At 36.0% G+C, this 22,355-nt stretch overlaps 1 protein-coding gene across 1 annotated transcript in view; it reads right to left on the bottom strand.

The window, feature by feature from the left end:
- LARS2 (leucyl-tRNA synthetase 2, mitochondrial) overlaps positions 1 to 22,355 on the bottom strand; it is an 83,638-nt gene that overhangs the window by 46,833 nt on the left and 14,450 nt on the right. Inside the window, exons 4-7 of the mRNA XM_064704853.1 lie at positions 22,230 to 22,321; positions 20,355 to 20,415; positions 12,577 to 12,666; positions 8,371 to 8,514 (exon numbers count right to left, since the gene is read on the bottom strand). Of these exons, the coding sequence (XP_064560923.1) occupies positions 8,371 to 8,514; positions 12,577 to 12,666; positions 20,355 to 20,415; positions 22,230 to 22,321 (387 nt within the window). The remainder of the gene's footprint in view (positions 1 to 8,370; positions 8,515 to 12,576; positions 12,667 to 20,354; positions 20,416 to 22,229; positions 22,322 to 22,355) is intronic.

Below are 22,355 nucleotides of genomic sequence, written 5' to 3'. Positions count from 1 at the left end.
CATTTTCTCAATCATTAGAGTAGTCCCATGAATTCTGCTCCAAATTTTAATTTGCAAATTGCCAACCCTGGCAGTATTCAAGGCCAGGGTGGACGGGGCCTTGAGCAGCCTGGTCTAGTTGGAGGTGTCCCTGCTCATGGCAAAGGGAATTGGGACTAGATGATCTTTAAGGTTCATTCCAACACCTTAACATTCTATGATTCTGTAATTACTGATAATTTCCATTTAAAAAAAAAAACAACAAAAAAAACCCCAAAAACTGATCCTTAAAAGTGTGTATATAACTTCTGTATAACTTCTTGTTATTTCTGGCACAAATTTGTTAACTTGATTTGCTAACACAGAGAAGACAATCAGTAAGAAGACTCCCAGCACACAGGCAAATACAGGCAAATAAACAAAAGTAAAACCATGTTGGAGTCAGCAGGGGACAAAAAACAAGAGCAGCATTTCAGTCCAGTAAGCAGAGAGTGACAAGATTACCAAATAAACTCAATTTTTGAATTTCTGATGATAACTTAATTGGGAAAAATTTGGAAACATTAGCTAGCAGAGTATTTCTGCTTTCACTTCTCATTACTCAGAAAGAGACATGAAAACTTCAAATGCAAACATCTAATTACCAGAGAAATTACTCCCATCTTAATTAAACATAAGTCAAGGAATAGCATAAATACATTTTGGCAGTCTTTCAGATCTGAAAATAGACAGACTCAGGAAAAGCTAAAGAAAACAAAGTTGTGTTCAGGGATGAGAATGATTTAAAGGCTCTTACACCTGAAGAAGTTGGAGATTGAGGATAAATGTTTCACAGACTTTTTTACTCTTTCAGAACATGCAGAAAATCCTGGCGCAGCCAGAAGATGAAAGTCAACTACCTCAGATGATCAGAGAGTAACTAAATCAAGATGAATTTGCTGAAAATTCATCAAAGACAATGATGACCAAGCCTAAAACTAGAAGTAACACATTGTATGTGAAAAACTGGTCTCACCTAGCTGTTTAGTCTGCTGAGGATAATGACAGAAACAGAACTTCAGTTAAGCAATTTTCAGGCAAAAAAGATCCAGAAAATCTAAGAAACATAAGTGCTTTACAATTTCCCAAGAGCATCTCAACTCCAAAAGTCCTCTTGTTTTAGTTCAAAGAAAGATTCTGCTGAACCCCTAAAAAATTCAGTCTTTGACTCCATGAACTAAAAGTTTTAGTAGATCAATACCTGCTACTAATTTCATATTTAGTGAGAGTAATCTAACTCCTCTATAATAGTACATGAAATAAAGTGGAAAATCTAAATGTAAGCTATATAATCAAATGTATACTCTTTTTTTTAAATGAAGACACTTCAATGAAGTTTGACAGATCTGCAAGGTAACAAGAAGATCAGAATAAAAACTTCACCAAAAGGTTGCATTTCAGAATAATTCAATCAGCAAAATAAAATTGCATTCTACTAAATTACAATAAAATTTAAAAGCTTTGCTTCTGAGGAAGAGTCAAATAAACATCCAAGCTCTGTTTGGATTAAAATGAAATTCTTCACTTCATTTGATCAAACTCCCAAAAGAGCAACCAAATGAAAACTAAAGATTACACAAAATCATTTAATACAACTTAATATATTAACATATATTAAAGCACAAGAAATTAAAGCTATGCTACCCACTGTTTTATTTTGCACTCTATTGCACTGTTCCAACTGTGATTATATGCTACAGTTTGTGCAGGCATTTAATATCTTCTTGTTTTACTATTTCTTCTTCTCCTTCAGTAGTTTCTGTCTGTACTATTGTAGGTCACTCTTGACATTTATTTCCCATGTGTGAAGAATACTGAAAACATACATTAAAGAGGAAACATACATTACAGACACTGTGTATACTGAAAATTCTTTCTCATAAATGTCTGAACTGTCAGCAGTTTTCCCATTTCCTTACCTACAATTTATGGGCAACAAACACCACTGGTGTGATTACACAGAGCTGAGGCAAATAAATGTTTCCTTAAAAGCAAAAAGTAAATCCAGAATTATTCTCCAGATTTGCTCTTCAAAGCTATTCCTTGCTTAAATTTCTGAAGAGAAGATACTCCCTTTCTGAAATAATGAAGTATATATTTGTGATGAGTAACTGAATCCATAAATAGAAAAGCTCTTCGAAACATTTGCTATAATTTTTAACAGTATTAAGTATGCACTGTTTTGGTTAACCTCATACCAGCAGGAACTTAAATGTACATTGCTGTACCATCAAATGAGATGCTGTGTTTAAAACAAGGTGAAAAGACCAGCCTGGTCTGGATATCCACAAACAACTTTCTGCCTTGCCAAACTGACAAAACAGGGGCCATTTCTTAGGAATGAAGCGCTCAGCAAGCTGAGGGAGCCCTGCTCTTGGTCCCTGTCCAAGAGACAGCTCTCAGCCTGGCTCAAGAAAAAGAGCTTCAAATTGAGCTTTATCAGGCCTGCTCTGTTGGGAGAAGACAACTATGAGCTCGACTCCAAGTGTGGGAATCAAAACAAATCACACATAAAGAATGAAAGAGAGCCAGCTTTTCAGTTCTCAGTGATGAGGCATTACCTCCTGCTATGAAATCCCAAGTGCTACCAAGACTCCTGACATCCTGAAATTCAGTACTTCAATCTCATTACATTTCATTACTATTCTGCTTAAGATCTCAGAAATAAAATACAAAATAAAAAAATCAAGCAAAACACAATTACATGAAATAATTCCAAATCTATTCAGATGAGGCAAAAAAGGCTGTCAGATGCAGTGCAAAGCCAGAGAGGAGTTGTAGTTCATTTGCTGTTTTCCCTCCACAGAGTCAGCACCATGCCCAACATTGTGCTCCTGAAACCCACAGAAAATGAGAAGGGTTTATCTCTAAATGTCTTTACAAAAAAACTTAACTAAGAAAGGGTGCTACTTATCTGTATGGCAACTGTCAATTACATCAGTAGAATTTTGTTGGTTATGTTCTCCATTATTTGAATTAAACAGACCACCCCCTACTGCTGTGCAAAAAGGGGAGCTCATTTAAGGCAAAACTTGAAGTTTTAAAGTTGCTTCTGTTTAATTTTATTCAAGAAAAGATTATTTTCCAGCTATTTGAATGAATTTTCATACAGTAAAATATGGAAAAGAATTGCACAAATTTAATTTAGAAAGAACAGCATCTATAAAAAGACTAACCTTGCCAATTCTGTTTTGAGGACTCAGCTGACCACATATAAAAACCTCCATAAAAGCAATTTACAGGTACACAGAAAAAATACTAACATTTACAGACAGATTTTTCCAATGAATCTTCCTACCAATTCAGCAGGGTAACCATAGCAACTAAATGTTTTAGCTTAAACATCTTAAATGCACAGACAACAATCTGAATAATAATGCCATCAGTTAAGGCATTATACTTTTATCAAAGAAATGCATCAAAAGAAAAATAACAATTAAAATGTTCTCTAAAAATCAAAAAAAGCTGCTAGACTATTTCACATGTACTTAACAGTTTAAAAAATGAGTCACAATTACTTTATTGCTTTTCATAAGCAAAATGCTTTCTGCTAAGCATTAAAAGCATGGTCAATATTTTTGCCCTTTGAACAAAACTCATTGCCAGTGGTAAATTGCCATGTGAGCCAACACTGCTCTGTTTACAATTTTTATTGCAAGAAAGGAATATGAGATGGTGCAGTAACTACAAAAAAAAAAAAAAATCAAAGCAAGTCCACAGGAGACGATTGCTCTGGACACAACAGAAATGTGAAAAACAGTGTGTATAGGAATGAAACACTGGTTCCTGTAATACCCAGCTTCACAGACCACTAATAACCATGGAACTCCTGGCTGCCATTTGACCAGTAATGTAGGCACTGCAGATGAACATTACTCTGATTAGTTTTTATTTCCATTAAGGTTGTGAGATATCAAGGAAAACATAAAATGATAAATGGGCAAAAGAGAGGAACACAGATGACTAGAATAGATCGTCAGTATACACTATAAATAAGCTGAAAGTTACAACAAAATAGTTTGTGGATGCTACAAGCAGAAAATAAGTTGTATCCATATATATTGAGCCATTATTGCTAGCTGGTAATTTGCATGAAGAGTTAAGGGCTAGAAGAGGAATTAAATGTATTTCAAATGCAACTTTTTCTATGAAAGAAGGTTATGGAAAGACTTACAGTGCCTATCTTACTGGTCAAATTTTCCTCTAAGCTACACAGGAATGGAGCAAGTTGACAGAAATAAAGCTTTTTTTTTTTTTTCCAAATACTTTCCCACTATGTCAATTTATAGAAAACTCAGGTATAACTTTGGGGAAGGAATAGGAAACAGATTTGCAGAGAGCCATTTTCCAGAAAAAGGGCAAGGAAGGTGATACTTCTGACATTTGATCTTGAATTTCTGTAAACTTTTCAGAAGAAATATTAGTCACCATTGAAGGCACAAGAAAAAGGTGACCAGAATCAAATAGTTTTTCCTATGATACACCAAAACCAGATAAAGGCCTGACTGTAAAAAAGTGAGTGAGACACTCATAGAATTCTAACCCTCTAGGTCTGAAAGTAGGCCAATCAGAAAAAAATACAAGTCTTCCCCAAAAGGTGCAAGGACTAAGTTACTCTTAGTGCCTTTCAATTTTTAGATTTCAAAATAAGACGTAGTGGAACTTTAGTGGATAGCAGAAATCTAGTCACACAGTTCACTGAAAGCCTGATCCACTTGGCTCTCTACCTTTTTCCAAACCCAGGAAAAACATCTTGCACAAAGAAGGATTAAATCTGCTCTGTGCCTGTGAACTGTGAGGAAATAAAGGGCCATGTGTGCTGGGATACAAATTCTGGCAGTACAGCCCAAAGACCTAAATGCTGCTCTATACTGACAGAAAACACAGATTTTCATATCGCAATGACTGTGACCACGCTAACCTGACATAATCTTGTCTTAACCTTCTGGACACACTTTAAAAAAAAAATGAATTGGACAAAAGATGTTCAACAGGTAATTCACTTAAAAATGGGGAATAAAGGACTCAGGATCAGACAAGTTCTGGAAGGGCAAATTTCTATTTCTGTTAGTGTCTAATGCAAAACAATCTAGTCACACAGCTCACTGAATGACCATGGATTTGAAATTCTCCATTTTATAATGCCCCCTCAGATTTCCCTTCTACAGGAGTCTGGCATATGAATTACCAAACAACTGACAAAAAAGGGAAGTGAAATCCATAAAGAATCAAATTGCTTTACTAATTTATCATTAGAGGCACAAATATCTGAAGTCTTGGAACTGAAAAGAATTTCAGGTAAACAAAGCTGTACTGGTAGTGTTTCTGGTCTGGTTTCATAAGCCAGGAAAATCTCTTTATGGAAATAAGTGTGCTCAAAATCAGGAGACATGAAATAATACCCCTTGCCAAAGTGAAGGTATCATCACCACCAATGTTATCATCCTGAAATCCTATTAGCAATTAAAGATCTTTAGCTTCTTAAAGAGATGTCTTTATCCTCCACTATAAGGACTAACTCCTTAGAAATCTGGACCCTCCACTCCAAAAGGAAAGGTTCTGTAAATGATGAAGGTGAATGAAGGTCTCCCTTTCAATAAAGCTCATTCTCGTGGCAAGAGCTTTTGAAAAGAGGTGGGGAAGAAGGTTTGAGGAATAGGCTAGGAAGAGTGATTACTGTAACCAGGGTGTTCAATAAGGCAGGATAATGTGGATTCAGATGAAATGTCAACAGCCTGAATCCAAAGATAAAGGGGACAAAAGAAACAGGAGGAAGGATTCATGGGTTTTACCACTCCTGGAGAAGTACTGGCACGACTACTGTAAGGAATGAAGAAATGTGTGCAAGGATGTTTTGAGGATAACTAGTCGAATTATTCAGGAAGAGAAGCCAAAGTTGTAGCATTTCAGATCTGTAATTTGGCTCCTGTCAAAATGCTAATGTGAAGCTTCCTGATTATTATGTCAGTGTGTGCAAAGAGTTTCTAAGAGACTGAAATACTTGGCCACTATTAGCTCAGATCCAGCCTCCCTCCAGTGGACTGTTTTCAGCTGTGGCTTGCAGTTCATGGGCTGTTCAGAGTTGTATGGCCAAAACAGTCTTCTTCAGAAAATAAACCACAACAAGCTGTGTTATCTAGTCTCTTGCAACTTGAAAGAAAAAAAATTACCAAAAAAAGGGACTTTATTTGTCTTAATCTTCCAAGCATGAAATCCATCGACTATCAGATATTGGACTTCACAGAGCAGAGCCTGGTAATCTGCTATTCTTATTTCAATGGGGGGGGGGAGAAATTTTTTTTCCCCCTCTACAACCAAATGTTTAAAAGCCTTGCCAAAAGAAGCAGAGTGAGACTGTTTAAAAAGAACCTCAGCAACAAAAATAGGAGTGAGTGGAGGGTGAGTAAAAAGGAAAATCCAAACCACCTGCTGATTCTTGGTAGCATCTGTCACTGTACAAGAAGTGGGAGAACATGAAGGTAATGCTTGCCAAAGCACTTCAGCTGGAAGCAGCATGGCATCATTCACTGATCTGGTTGTATCAGCTAGCACAGACCCTATGAATATCAATCACAAACTGAACAAAATTTTGGGAAACCTTCACAGAAATCTGTAGAGTACTCAACTGTCCTTTGCAGCAATGTTTTAAGGTTTTGTAGGAGTTGATACAAATGGTCTTCCTGAAATGAAAAGCAGAAGCAGCTCTTATTCATGTCACTAAGATGTTCAAGAACAAAAGGTCACCTGCACATTTGCCCCTCATGTAGCTAGGGAATATGGCAGTGTGCTGAGGTGACATCTTTGGGGGTGTTGTGGAGGCAAAAGTTCCGTCTTATCATAAGATAAGCCTGCTTACTGGGGAATGACATGATGGAATGATGGAGACATGATCAGATATTGTGCATTTCCTCTAACAGCATTTCTCAGGTAAGAGACTAAATACAAAAGATAAATCCTTCCTAGCAGAGGGTGGATATTGAGCAAGAGGTAATAATCCCATAAACCAAGGGTGTTTTCAAGGTTACTGAAAAGCTCCTCAGTGACGTCTTTTGGTCTCGATGAGTAAAAATTTATGGCTGATTCAACCCTTTTAAAGGGATATAAGTGATTGGATACCAGCATGGATACAGACCAGAAATACCAGTCATTGCTTCCCACAACCTGTATAGAGACAAGGGACAAAAGAAATAACAGTAGAGACAGAAACTGTAATGGAGCTCCAGCCTCAAACGGGGGGAATCAGTGAGTTGGTGCAGACCCTAAAATATCACAATGGTCATAATGAAATCTGGCGTCAAAGGAATTGGGGGAAAAAAGCTCAGAACATTGTGTTTATTTTGTGATGCTGCAGACATGCTCCATTTTTCCTTCAGCTATTGCAAATGTTCCCTCCTTACTGCCAGAACAGGCAGCACAATCAAAAAACATGTATCTCAAGCACCTCTCTGTGTATGAAGAATCAAAGCATCAGGCAGGATATCTAAAGCTTTTCTCTTTGTTATGAATAGATCTAGAGAGAGACACAGACTTCTCCTTGGATGATAGTGGAAATTTGGCTTTTTGAACCTGGGACTTGGGAAAAGGATCAAAGACAAATGTTTAGTATTTTCTTGGGAGCAACTTTCTCAAGCTGTACTTGAAGTCTCAACACACAGAACACTCAGAGGGAATAAAAACTTCGCCCAGACACGACAGGAAGTGGATACTTTCATCTCAGAGAGCATAAAGCCAAAACTTTTGTTCTGAATTCTGAAGTATGGAACCTACATTGTCCCAGCAAAATCAAAACTGGAGCTTATAAGAACAAAAGGATGTTTAAATAACTTGAAAACATTTTTAAAATAACAGATTATCAAATAGAGTAGAGTATGAAGTGAAGTAGAAGGTTGATATGAATCTTCAATAAAAAGCAGTTAAACATAAAGAACTATGGTGCAGACACAGGTAGAACTGAATGCTAGGTAACAGGCTGTACTCCATTGCTTATAAAATGCCCACAAGTCAGCAAATAAGTTTTGCACAGCTCTACACTCAAAATATGCAGAAAAGCACTTGATGGTGAATACAGATGCTAATGTGCAAACACGGAACTCAGTAATTCACTTCTAATTTATGCCTTTTGATTTCTTCAAAACTTAATCCCACACCAGTCACCTACAATTCTTAAAGAGGGGAACAGAAGAACTTCAGGGGTAATAATTTTAATATACACACATACACAGGGATATTACTATGCAATTATATATTATTCAAACATGTATCTATAAAGGACCACATTCAGCTTAATATTTCTGAGCAAGAAGTCTCCTCTTCAAAGTGCTACCATAATTTCCAAAAACTGTATTCTCATACCTTTGCATAAGCAGTTGTCTTGATAAACCACTGTTTGAGGTATTTCTGCTCCACTTTTACCCCTGAACGCCAAGAGCAACCATTGTCATCCACCTGCTCATTAGCTAGAACAGTCTGATCCACTGGATCCCAGTTAACCAAGGCCTAAAAAAAAGTTGCAGGAAGAAGAAACACTTTCAGCAGCTAGTTCAAAACCAGTTTTCCTTTACAGATGTCAAATGAATTATCCAGAGGCACACCTTGAAAGTTTGCCTGAGTCTTCTATATTTTTAAAACATCAATTTGAATCAGCAGCATGGACTCAGCTGGAAAAGTTTTTAACATTCATCTTCCCAGAATTCAAAAGACCCAAAAATGCAGTTGGCAAGATTTGTCTAGACTGATCATGCTAGCAGGATAGGCTGGTACTTGACTGCTTGGCTGTAATATATAATAAGTGTTCCAACTTGACTACACTTCAAATAAAATAGTCTGATGCTTAAAAGTTCTTCACTACTAATCCAAAAATGTTGAGTCAGACTGAGGGGGATGAGTAGACAAGGATGTCCAACTCAAAAGGACAGAATCTCAAGGAAATATTACAGTGGTCAACTATATTTTAAGTGAAAGAGCTGATATTATTTGTATGTAACTCCTGTCAACTACATGAATTACTTTTGGAATTCTTTGCTTATCAATACAAATGCATTAAGTGAAAATCTGTGAAGTGTAATTAACATTGGTGTTCAACTCCACAAGCCTTGTATTTTGAGCTTTAGAGTCAACTGAAATACAAGACATAACATACTGGAAAAGAAGCAAAAATCAAACTCAGCCTCCCTAGTGCTGAACAATTTAACTGGTCACTTATCAAAAAGGATCTAGTATTACAAAAGAATCCTATCCAAAAGTGGCATAAAATGCTATACATTGACTTGAAAAAATGAACAGAAAGAAAGAAATATAATCAGAGCAATAGAGTAATCTATTATATTGAATGTTATCCAGTATTTAAGCTAAATTGGTCTGACTGAAAAACAGCAGCTATCGTTCCATAGAGATCTAATACATTAAACATTTAAACAAATATTTGAATTACTTCTTTGGGTATGGGGAGGTCTTGTATCTCTATCAAAAATTAGTAACTGCACTCACATTGTACTTTATATTTTATCTATCACTGATCACCTTCTGACCAGTTTCCAAACACCCAATATTGCTTCATTTTAAATATGCTATATGTTCTTACAAATAGTAAATACCACAACCACTTTACAAATCTTATAATGAGGAGAGCTAAAAGAAAGACACAGGGATCCTCTTGCTTCGAAATACTGCTCACAACTGTGTGAGCACAAAGTCTGGCTACACTGAGTTATAAAAAATTTATTGTCATTAAATGAAAGAATGTTATTCATTGATAAATTGTAACTTGCCTTGAAACGAAGCATCTTTGAATTCAGACTTGAATTTAAACTTTTTACTTTTAGCCTTTTATCTGTTACCAACCATTAATACCCCACCAGATTTTAAAAAGGCTTATGAAAATTCATTGTGAAATTAAAAGAAATCAATATATTCCACTATTACAAATGTATTTTCCAGAAAATAAAGCTTCTTCAGTAATAAGACATTATGAATATGGCTCTAAAGTAATCTAAAAGTAATCTTTTAATTTATAAAGTTCTGAAAAAATGCCACACAAAGTTACACCTAAAGAGAGTTAAATCAGACAATACTGAGAAGCAATAAAATTCCAGTTGCATAAAATGGTATTAGTATAAGCCTGTATTAAACTGGCTGTGACTCTAAGTTGAGAAAAAATACCATTTCTATTTTGATGATAACATACCAAATTTATGATGAAAATTTTGGAAGGTAACTGAAATGATTACATAACTATTTAGCATAACAAATCCTCCTGTTACAACTCATGAGGCTATACTTAAATAAATCCTGCAAAACATAAAGCAAATATGCATTTAAGAAATGGTTGGTGGAAAGGTCTTTGCATTTTTTAAGTTACATTCCTTCCATCTCACACAGACTTTTGACAGTATCTAGAACCTGGCTAATAAATGAAATCTTTAGTTCCTGTTTGTACCTCACAGGCAACTTCTTGACAATGACAGCCTCTGAAACTGTGACCGCAGGAAGCTGCTCAAAGTCACCTACACAAAGAAAGCAGAGAGCAGGAGTGTTCAGAGCACACCAATTATCTTGCTCTCCTCACTATGCCAATGCAGACATGTGCTTTTAAGGCAGGATTCATCTTGTCTAACTTCAGCTCTCCTAAGTGTGAGTATCTATCTCCAGGCTTGCTGTCCCTGTGTCCACTGTGGATTACAGGTATCTGATCACAGTAGCAGAGTCAGGGCAGGTATTAACCTCAGTGAGGCACTCACACCTGGCCAGGCCAATAACCTCCACAGCACATTCACTAGGTGAGTACTGCAGGAAAAAGGGGACAATTTTGCTGCAATGAATAAAGGTGCCCTCTCTGGATGCTGCAGCACTCAGACAGACATTGTTAATCCTCCATAATTGCAGCTCCTGGACATCCTGGGCCTGTGTCTCCCTGCCAGGGTAATTTCTGGTCAGACATGCACACTGCTGGAACAGAGCATTAACTAGGCTAACACCTTATTCTTATTGCCACAGTAAGGCTATGAATTATCTCTTGTACCCAAAATGAAACTGTAATACAGGGGACTTCAGGCTGTGTTTAATACATACTGCAGATACACTGACAACATGAGACAAATATGTGCTTTAAGTATATATGACTGTTCAAAGAGACCCAGGGTTATGGGCTCTCTCTGCCATCTGTTTCCTGCCAAAAAGCAACTGGTTCATATCCACCAGAGATTACATCCCCTACAGATTGACAGATGCTGATTTAAGTCCTCAAACTGATCCTTGACTTGAAAGCAGATGGAAGTTAGAAGTAGATTCAATCACTGGCATCCAAACACCTCCAGGATCCCACAGTACTCAGAGTCAGAATGCAAAATTTATTTTGTATGTCATCCCTGCTTTAAATGAAACAGCAAACTTTTACTTTCCAGATTCATCTTGAATCTTGAGTTCACTTGTCAAACAACAAATTCACAGACAAAACCAGGTTTGTTATAACACAGCTGGGGGGTTTACTTTTTTTAATACAAGAAAAAAATAATTACAGAAGGGAAAAAAAACCCCAACCCCCAATCTAGCAAGCTGGTATATATTAACCATTGAGAGATTTCACTGGTTGTCATTTAAGATCTCTGAATACAAATGCAAATAGGAGAAATAGCTCAGTAACACCCTGCTATCCTAAATGCTACCTTTCACCATCAATCTCTTTTTCCTGGTTCACAGAATAATTCGAGTACGTCCTTAATTATATCCTATAGGGTTTCCTGGTTTCTACAGAATACAAATTAAATATCAAAGCATATTTAAGAAATCTTAGTTTCCATTTTAAAGGTAGAAACATTTACTAAATTGCTGCTTTGTTAAAGTGCAGCTGTTCAGGTATTTTGGAACTGCATTGCCTAGGCTATACAGAGAGTTCTCTGGACTGCTCATTCAACATCTTTGTTTCATCTCGTGTTTCAGAAATAACTGAAACCTCCACTTTTCAGATACAGCCTGACACATATTAGGTACAAAATATTATGATTTCTTAATGTAGTGGTAACTGATGAACAGCTGTGATAGTCTTATGACACCTAATGCTTCTTTAATATTTTGAAGATCACAAATAGTGTTCTGGAATAGGACGGTCATGCACCTGATCTCCAATTATCCTATCCAAAACCATAATTTCTGAGACAGTATTACAGTAATGTTAGACAGGTAAATAATCTCACTGCTGAACAAACTCCTAATGACCACCATGTCATGTACTTCCATGAGGGACAATAAAATCTAGAAAACAGTAAAGCCAGGAAATAAAAAACTAAAGGCTATATTTTGATCCTGCACTTCAGTGCAAATCTCTGACAATAAACACTTCTGACTTGACTTGCTACAAAGGCCATGCATGTTAGTTAGCTAGTTATAAACTGCTACATAGAAAATTCTGTTATATGTAAAATTAATTCCATTTTAGAGTGATTTAAAACTAACAGAGCACAATCACTTTATGACTGTGAATGGACAATGCAGAAATGTGCCACCGACATGAGTGATCTAAATTAGTGTAGCAGCAAAATGTTGAAGGTCAAAGTTTGTACCTACCTCTTTTTGATACACTATCCCAGCTTCAAAAAGCTTAAGAAAGAGATATTGTGTCCATTTGTAGTACTCTGGTAAGCAAGTGGTTACCTCCTGTAGAAAAGAAATAAAAATTTCTGAAACTATTCTCAGTATTTTCCAACACTGTTTTAACTTGAACAATTAACCCAGGAGTGTATAATATATTCCACAGAGTAAACATTTATGCATGTATTCATGTACAAACCTATTTACTTGTATAATCCTTACAATGAATGACAGTCACAATGAGTGACAGTCACCAGAGAACATTGGCTTTGTGTGGGTTTAATGCAGAAGGAAAAGTTTCCCTGTTAATGTGGGATATAAAACTCTGTAAGATTAAAGCTGATAGATATAAGAACAGAAGATGAATGGAAGTGATCACAGCAGCCTGATCAAGGAAATAGCAAAACTAGAAAAAAAAAAGCAGTCTTCTCTCGAAGAGCCTTCCTAGCCAGGCTGCCTTTCCCACTGTTGCTCAGCAATGGGTGGCAGGAGCAGAGGCTGTGGATGCTCAGAGGCAGCAGGGCGCTGGCTGATGTGAGGCAGGCAGAGCGAGGAGCTTCCAGCTGAAACTGTGGGTGCAGGAGGAGAGAGAGAGAGGGAGAGCAGCGCTGAGGAGCTGCTGGCACACGGCCCGTGCGGGCACACAGCCTGGAGTGCAGGGAAAGGCTCGGGAAGGGCAGCTCTCACAGGGCAGCTCACACTCAAAGCTCAAACAAGCAACTAACTGCTCCAAAAGGCAAGGCAGCTCAAGTTAGGAGGATGCTCTAGGTTAAAGTATGGAAAAAATGAGTCATAAAAGTCACAAATGAGGAGGATGGTTATGAAGGAAATAAAGACAGATAAAAATAAAAGACAACATAATCAGGAGGAATGGGAGTTATGAGAACAGCAAGCTGCAATATAATGGATAGCTTTTTTAAAACTCAAAAACATTTGCTAAGTTTTTAGTGAACTCTGATAATTAAAAAACAAGCTGCTTACCAACTGCTTATGAAGCTCCATATTTTAAATGTTTGTTCTTAAAAAACTCTAACTTAAAATAAGCATTAATATGCAAAGACAACAAATGGATTCCATAATTCCAGACTCCCTGTTTTCTCAACACAAACATAGGTTTCACAGGTGCAATGGGAACCCACATACCTGCTTGAAGTGAAAGAGGCTTCTACATCAACTTCAAATTAATATGAACATCTCTTGATTCTAAAGTTACTGACAAAAAGTAAGCCACTGATACAATTTATTCCATTTGGAGTAGTTATCAAGCATCAGAAATAGCTCTAAATGTGAAATGTCTTTCACGTGGGCTTTCCCATCATCCTAGCTTCCCACTACACACAGCTCCTGCAATATCATCTGCTACTCAAATGACATCTGAAATGCTCTAGCAGAAAATTTTTATTCTTTTTCTACAACTTTATATTCTAGTTGCTTTGAACTTTATATGCCAGCGCTGAAACATAGCTTTTAACAATTAATATGACCTTTGAATAAATGTGCCTCAGAAGTGTGTATAAGAGGTTTTCAAGATCAAAAAGAGACATTTAATGGCAAGTTTTCAGCTCAGCATGTGAAGACCTAGTAATGAAAAACAGTTGCTTGATTAAAACCCTATGCTCTGCACTGAAAAAAATCCCACTTGATAAAAATCTGATTTTCATCTCTTCAGCTAAGCACATTTAATAGTTTTTCCCCCCCTGCTTCTTCACACAGTGATAACAGCTCTCGTGCCAGTGTGATGCCACTACAGGCAACAGTTTCATCACTGAGTATCAGACACACAAAAGAAGAGACACAATCCCTTCCAGTACATTATAAGATTACATGAGCAACAGGCAAATAGGTAGGATAACAAAAGTGAGCTGTGAAATAAAAATAGAAAAGTGAATGAAGATTGGTCCTTTTGGCCCTGAAAGGCAGATATGTGTCAACTGAAACCAAAAGATGACATTTCCCAATCTAAACAAGCATGTTACAAGCTTGAGCTACAAGACACAAGCTAATTGCTGCAAACAGAATCCCATGTACACGATCTCTCACAAGGAGTAAAGAGACACTTCTTTGAAAGAAATGCAGCAGACTGTATCAATGAAAAAGAAATCTGCTGTGTGGTCACTGAGATGCCAAAAGATTAATCAAGTTTAGAATTTAACTATAACCATGAAGGTTTGGAGTAACATTTCAAGATAATGAAGAAAGAGAAATTATATCACTAACAAGTAAAATGAGGTGCTGAAGACAAGCCAGCAAACTCCTGTCAATCTTGAAATGTCTTTTGGTGGTTTTTTCCCTATCATTTAGCACAGTAAGATTTACTGTTATAAATAATTTTCTGTGTATTCCAGTTACTGACCTTGATTATATGAATGATGTCTGGTAAAAAGTTTCCATTAGGCTGCCATCATGCTTAAATTAAGGTGAATGTTAACATTTCTATTTATATTCTGTAAGCACGACAAAGATCCACAGAACACTGACAGAACTATCTTAACTCAGAAATACACAAAAGAGTTTATAAAAGGGTTTGAAAAGTAGCATGCTGGAGCCATTCCAGCCTGCCAAAAACTGTACATTTCTGCTTCTCATTTGCGATCTGAGCACTACAGCACACATATAGAATCCTGTATCATAAAGCAGTACAGTGAATATATAGAACAGGATATTACCATATTCTCCACAAAAATAAAATACCTACTAAAAATCCAAACTTTTCTAAAAATATGTAAGATGCTGCTCAGCTGTCCACTGCATGTGCCCTTCAGTGCTCTGTGAGAGATGCAGTGATCACCCATCACCTCAGCATTTCAGTATTATGAAGTGCCAGGGAAAGCCTCTCCCTCTTTCCCCTATCCATTTTGCCTTTTACTTTTGTCAGCTTTAAACAGACACTCACCAAAATGCATCTTTGGTTACTGCTACTCTTCCTTATTCCTACAGGAATGACACTCATTCATTAATAGAATTCATTACAAGAATTTAAATTAATCACCTATACAGGTGGTTTGCTTTTAAAAGAGCAGATACTGGCAAGGCATAAGAAAGACCCTTATCCTCACCAAAAACTACCTTGCTTAATCCATTTATTGCAGCACAGTAATTTTTTCCAAACAAATACCACACCAGAGGGGTTGGTAACTTGTTTATTTTTGCAAAGAAATTCTCAGTTACAGACTAAATGGCAGTATTACAATCTGGATTTGATATCACTGCAACGTGGGAAGCAATGGGTCCATGTAAAGGTCAAAAAGCCATTCACTATTATGAAATCTGATTTAAAGAGTACCTTTCAACTACCAATAAAAATAAGGGTAATCAATAGTAAAAAATCCTGCATTAAAAAAAGAAAAAAAAAAAAAAACAAAACAAAAAACAACTGCTAAATCTAGATTAAAGATTTTGGTGTTTAATAAAAGAAAAAGTAATTTTCAAATGCTTTGTCTTGAAATTCATTATTTGTTCTAAACCTGCAATTCTAATTCTAACAATTTTCTATTATGAGTCTTCTAACAATTTTCTTCTAACAATTTTCTATTATGAGTCTCTGACCTTATAATTAATTTTTGCTTGTATTTTTAAGAATAAGGTTACAACTTCAAGCTACTTCCATGGCTATATTTTAAAATATAAAAGTAATATTTATAGGCTGCATGAAAAGATTTATTTTTTCCTAAGATCCACCAGGCTTTATGAATAACATATAACTAGACTGGAGATATGCAATTTCCTAGTTTATTAATAATAAATTTATTTTTAGCACAGTCTTACGCTGTCCTGAAGACAGGCATGTTGCACCTCTTTAAAGGGAGATAAGAAGAAAAAGTCAGGATGGATTTTTTTCAAAATCTATTTGGGAAGATAAAACAGTCTTTAATCAATTATCTGCCTATTTTGGTTTTCAAGGGCATGCACTACCTCATCTAGAAGTATAATGATTTGATTTTCAGAGGTTTGGAGCTACACCAACCTACATTTCTAAATTAATTTGAGTATTTGTATTTCAAAGGCCTTTAGTTTTATGCTTTATTAGCTACAAATAGAAATGTCATACAGTGCCTACATTTTGGAACACGAATGTATTTTCTGAAAAAAAAAAAGCAGTCTTGTACCAACAGTTTCTTTTTTTAAAAATTTAATTATAATTGGGTCAATGGTATGTGGATGAGAAGAAAATTTCATAGGTAATCTATGTACTGTTGGTTTTATGCATGTTTAGGTAGTACACACAAACGACAACTTCAAAATTAAATAGAAAATTATCTGCACAGAGAAAATCTACCAAAGATTTAGTTTTTTTAATGTACAGAGCAGACAGGGAACATTAGTCTCATGCAAAAAATATGTCACTTGGAATGCAGAAATTGAAATTACTAAAAAACCTTCACAGAAAGAGCTACTTCCTGGGAGAAAGTTACAGATTGATAATAACTGGTGAACTGATGGCTGACTGGGAACATGCATTCGGTCTGATGACACTCCTGAACAAAATAAAGAAAAAGCATTATATGCTTTTCATCTCTTGTTGCTGATGATATGAATCATTGAAAATGATACTGTTTAATTCCCCTGAAAATAATGTTCAAAAGAAGTCACAGGCAGTTTGTTATGCTGTCTGGGGTGGTATTTTCAAAAAATCTGATCACCAGGAATGCTCAGATTATAGTTATCTTAAACCCAAAACATAATGTTGGGGATTTTAAAAATTTTCCATGTGTTTTTAATGACTCTTAAGAGACATTTCTTCCATGCTCAAACTTCAGCTTTTCATCCTTCCATCCGAGAAACATAAATGTTCAGAACAGAAATGTTATCTCACTTACTTACTTTAAAAAAAACTCTCCACAGAATCACACCATTTTCAAAGTGATTTACAAATATAATACTTCTAACTTGAGGCACTTAAAATAATTCCATGTTTCAGGTAAAAAAATCAGATAATCATTTGTATTCAAAACTACTCTTAAGGCAAAGTACTTACAGAGTTATTTTACTCATTTAATTTCATTTTGAATTTGCTTAGATTTTCTGTTTAGGAGAGCAGTTTTAAAGTGTCATTGTAACCTGACTGAAATAATCTAATCTAATTAAGCTAGCTTTTAATAAATGTCTTATTTATGATATCGTACTAGATAAGTAAGTTCACTGACAGCTATGAGACAGAAGTATCTGCACATTTTGATTTGTAATACAGAGAGAACAATGAAAAAAAAAAACCATTTAAAAATAAAAGGAAACTTCTATCATTGCAAGTGCACAGGGATTTGTTCATACTAATGTTATCAAGCAATGAGATTTAACTAGTCTTTGTGTTCCTGGACATAAATTTCTTGACAAGCAGACGTGACTATAAGCAGGAAGACTCTTTAGGACAGCTATATGCACTAGGTTCTCAAAATGGATTTTTTTTTTCTTTTTTCAATTTCTCTTTTCCCATACCATATGTAAAAGGTAAAGTTTATGTAAGTTTCCTTCCCATCATTTAAGCATATACTCTAAGCTGGCCACAGAGGACAGAGACAGTTAACACAAATTCACATTTTAAAAAAGCAATTCACCACACATCAAAATATAGATCTAAGTTAGGGGAATGGGTTCCCTCCAGCATTATTTGGTAAGTACTATGCAATAGCATAATAAATGGAAGATTTAAGCAACATCAAGGAAATTAAATTTAAAACAGGCCCCTGCTTTGTGTAATAGTCTTGGTTAATTAGACCTACCCATATAAAATCTGTTTTTCTTGGATTGTTCATAGGAGTCACTAATACTAGTGGGTTTTTTGCAATGTCACAGTATTTTGTGAGCCATTGATTTAGAGCCATACAAGTATAGAATACTATAAAAAACACTCTTTACCTCAAATAGCTCACTTTAAGATAAGCACTTGCACAGCACAGTGCTTTTCTGTGCAAAGATGCTTGAGCTAGCCCAGGAGCAGTACAGCTGAGGCAGTAAGATGCTCTGCCCAGCCTAATGAGCCCTGCAGAGAAGCAGGCTTTATCAGCCTGTAAAACACCCTGCTACAGCTTAGCCCTTCCATTTCCACAGGTGCTTCTTCTTTCATGGCCAGCTCAAATATCTGTGCATTTGGAGTCACATAATATTTTGGGCATCACGCATTTTTTGCAATTAATAAACATATCTGTTTCTGTGGCTACCATTCGGGTTACTCTTACTCCAATTAGTATGGCAGGCTTTCCAAGTAAAACAAAACTTAACTCATAAGCTAAGGATTGAAAACTATAACATGTGCTGTCTTTCAAGGAACATTTTCCAGCTGTTTTAAAATTTTACTTTTCAAAAGCACCAACTGTGTGTCCCTAGAGCATTCTAAAGCATTTCAGCTACACAGCAGTTCAAAAGGAGTTAGTAATAGGGTATCAAAGCCTTTTCCACAAGTATTGAGAGACCCCTGAAAATTCATTAACTAAAATACAGTTTACTAGTAAAGTGAAGGTAACTCTCGAAGAATAGGCACAGAGATGACAAATCATTTTTCCCTGGGTACTTATACTTCTTGCCATGGTTTTCAATAGTGCCAGTTTTCCATCTGTTTTTCAGGACAGAAGGGCCAAACAGAAGCTTATACATGAGACATAAATTTTCTCAATTTTCTTGAAATGCAACCTGCACCACTGAACTCGTGTGTGTGTGCATGTGTGTGCTCCATAACACAGCCTCCAATCAGGATTCCACTGCTTTCAATACTGCTGCACCACACACACATACAGACAACCTCTGAGATAGCAACAGATTTAAACATTAGATGTCAAGAATGCCTGCAATGAAGCTTCCACAACAAATCTTTTATTTTCAGAGCAACTTTTTTGGCTACCAAGAAAATTTAAATCTTATTCAAAAGGCTTATTACTGAAAAAAGCCTTCCATATATGAGACATGACAAAATGTTTTTTTGGATGCAAGACATACAAATAAACAACTTCACCTTCATGATTAAAGAAAACAGATGGCATGTCTCAGACTGTCAGAAAACTAATGCTTTTCCTTTTCAGATCTACAATACTGCTATAAAAATCCAAGATTAGCATCTCCATCACTCTATGCAAAATCACATTAAGGTGATGAGCAGCAGCTACTGCTGAGAATATAAAGGCAGTGTGACTGATTCACTGGTAAATGCAATAACCTCACAATCGCTTCAAACACTAATTTCTTCTTTATCTAGAAAAATGGCATTAGCTTATGTCTGACCGTGTTGGTAAGTTTTTTAAGGTGAACACCTGATTCTCAAGCATCAGTGTTTTAAATAAAATTTCTCGTTTCTGAAATTATCCTGATATGAACATTTATGAAAATGCAGGCTTATTCTTGGAAATTTGGAATAACATAACGCAGCCACCACTCCAATTTACTATCTTTAAACATTTGACATATGCATTGAAAAGAGCACTCCACAAAAAACACATACCTTAGCACAAAGGCATTGCTGTTCCAAAAATATCTGTTTATTACCTTATTTCTAACACAGAAAGTTGATACTTCAAAGAGATAAAAAGCAAATAAAAAATCAAAATTACTTTAAAGATTCTCCTATGCATTGATACTATCAGATGATACCAGCATGTCAAAAGTTAGCCAAATCTGATAAAAAGCTCAATTTTACAGTTTAACAACTTAAAGTGGTTACTGCCAAAGACAGCTGTATTGTCATAAATAAAATGGTGAAATTCCATGGGTCTCAATGCTCCATCAAACAATAAAATAAAGCAGTATCCATTTTAAAAAGAAAATCTTACCCGTTCCCATGTAAAAGACAGACCTAGTGCATCAAACTGTTTCCTCATGTGTTGAATGTTACTGCAAAATAATGATAATAAATGAAAAATTATTAGCTTAAGACATTTCTAACATGTGATCATACAAAAAATCTGGTGCTTATAGAGTTCTGAGAAATCCAAAGCACTAGTTAACCTCTAAACACTATGATCTCACTAGCAGTAAAACTCAGAATTGTCAGAATACTCAAATAATAATTTTTAAAAGCCCCCAGTATATTCTAGTCCAGTTCCCATGGCTATGTATATGAGGCAATACATTTTTTTTTTCCCTAGATTTGAATGCAACTTAAAAGTAAATATGGCAGTGTAGTTGAAGGAAGCATTACCCAAGCACCACTTCTTACTATTTTTAATTATCTTTACTGCAGTTGAGTCAAAGGGCCCTCTTAAATCTCAATGCAGTAGGGGACACTTCCACTTTGAGCTTAATCCTGCTGTATTCTGGCAATGCTATCCTGGCTGTTATTTTGCTGTGGCTCTGGTGATTGTGTGGCTGTAGAATAACCTGAATCAGCCTACCCATTCAGCTGAAGATATGCCCTACAAAAATTCTCCAAAAAAACCCCACGAGATTTCTCTCCTCCCTCTGATCAACAGGCTGATCAAACCAAAACTATGGCCCACAAAACCAGCCAGTGCAAAGGAGGTGGTGAGAGCTTGTATCCTGGGAGGTACAAAGAATTACAAAACTTCTGGTGGCAGCATCACCATAGATAAACATTAATCAACTCATACACTGTTAGGTTAGATGCTGCTCTGAACAGATTAAATTACAAATGTAAAGTAAGATACATCAGGATATACAGTGAAGCTTTAGTTTGAAAATGTACTAAATATGCTTTACTAAAATACCCACAATTACACAATATTAATTAGTGACCTGGTGAGAATTCATTCAAATACTGCAAAATGAATTAAAATTTCTTAGGGACTTTGACCTTTCTACTGAAAGACATTCTGATAAAGCAATATCTATCCTCCCAGAGCGGCTGAGTTGACAGTCATGAAACAAAGCATTTAATTCTGATCAGAAAAAACTTGCAGTGCTGAATAACTGAGTACTGCAAGTATTTAGTATTATAATATCTTTGTCGGAAAAGTATCAAGAATCTTAAGATGGGACCAGAAGCATGAACAAAACCCAAAGAAACAGCATTCTCAAAGAAGGAAATGGATCAAGGACTATAAAGATACCACAGGCAGATTACTTCTTCCAGAGTACAACAAACAACTTCACTTAGGGAGATTGGTTTCCAAGTAATTTTCAGAAACTGTTTACTTATATATCATTTTACTCATTTTAACGAATATCAGGAGAACATAGGACCCCATTCTGTGTCTAAACCAAAAATATTCACAGAAATCAGCAGCAATAATGGCTGCTTAGCACTTTCCAAAATCCAGTCTCAAAAAATCCCAACTACCTCCTTCCTCTCTCCCATGGTACCAAAATCTGCTAGTAAATCTAACCACATAACTCGTAATTTTCCACTGTGTATTCTATACTAAGGTTTACCTCACCATGATGAAATTTTGATTTATTTATACCTGCTGGTTTGGGTGTTTGGGAAATGCTTCTCTTTTGATATTCTAGCATTTTACAATTTAAGTCATTGAGATTAAAACCTTGAAAATCATCCCAGTATATTTATCTTTCAAAGCAGAGTCATCTGCACAGTCCCATAAAATGTTTTCACATAACCTTGGTCTCAGACAACCCTGTTCTTTCCCGTACCATCTTTCTTCTGTGCTAGTTTTGCTCTGTTTTATTGATTCATGGGGGCCACAGTACAGGTATTCACAGTGAAAATGCCATATTTCAATTCATTTCACCTTTGTGTCCAGCTTGCAGGGTGAAGGCCATGTTCAATTGCAGCATTTTCTGCTGGTAAACCAAATGCATCCCATCCCATTGGATTTATCACCTGTCAGTAAAAGGAAAAACCACAATGTTATGCA

This window comes from Zonotrichia leucophrys, chromosome 2 (genome assembly GCF_028769735.1).
Source record: "Zonotrichia leucophrys gambelii isolate GWCS_2022_RI chromosome 2, RI_Zleu_2.0, whole genome shotgun sequence".
Classification (NCBI taxonomy): domain Eukaryota; kingdom Metazoa; phylum Chordata; class Aves; order Passeriformes; family Passerellidae; genus Zonotrichia; species Zonotrichia leucophrys.
Note: the sequence above shows the minus strand (reverse complement) of the source record. Positions and strands in the feature narration are given on the sequence as shown.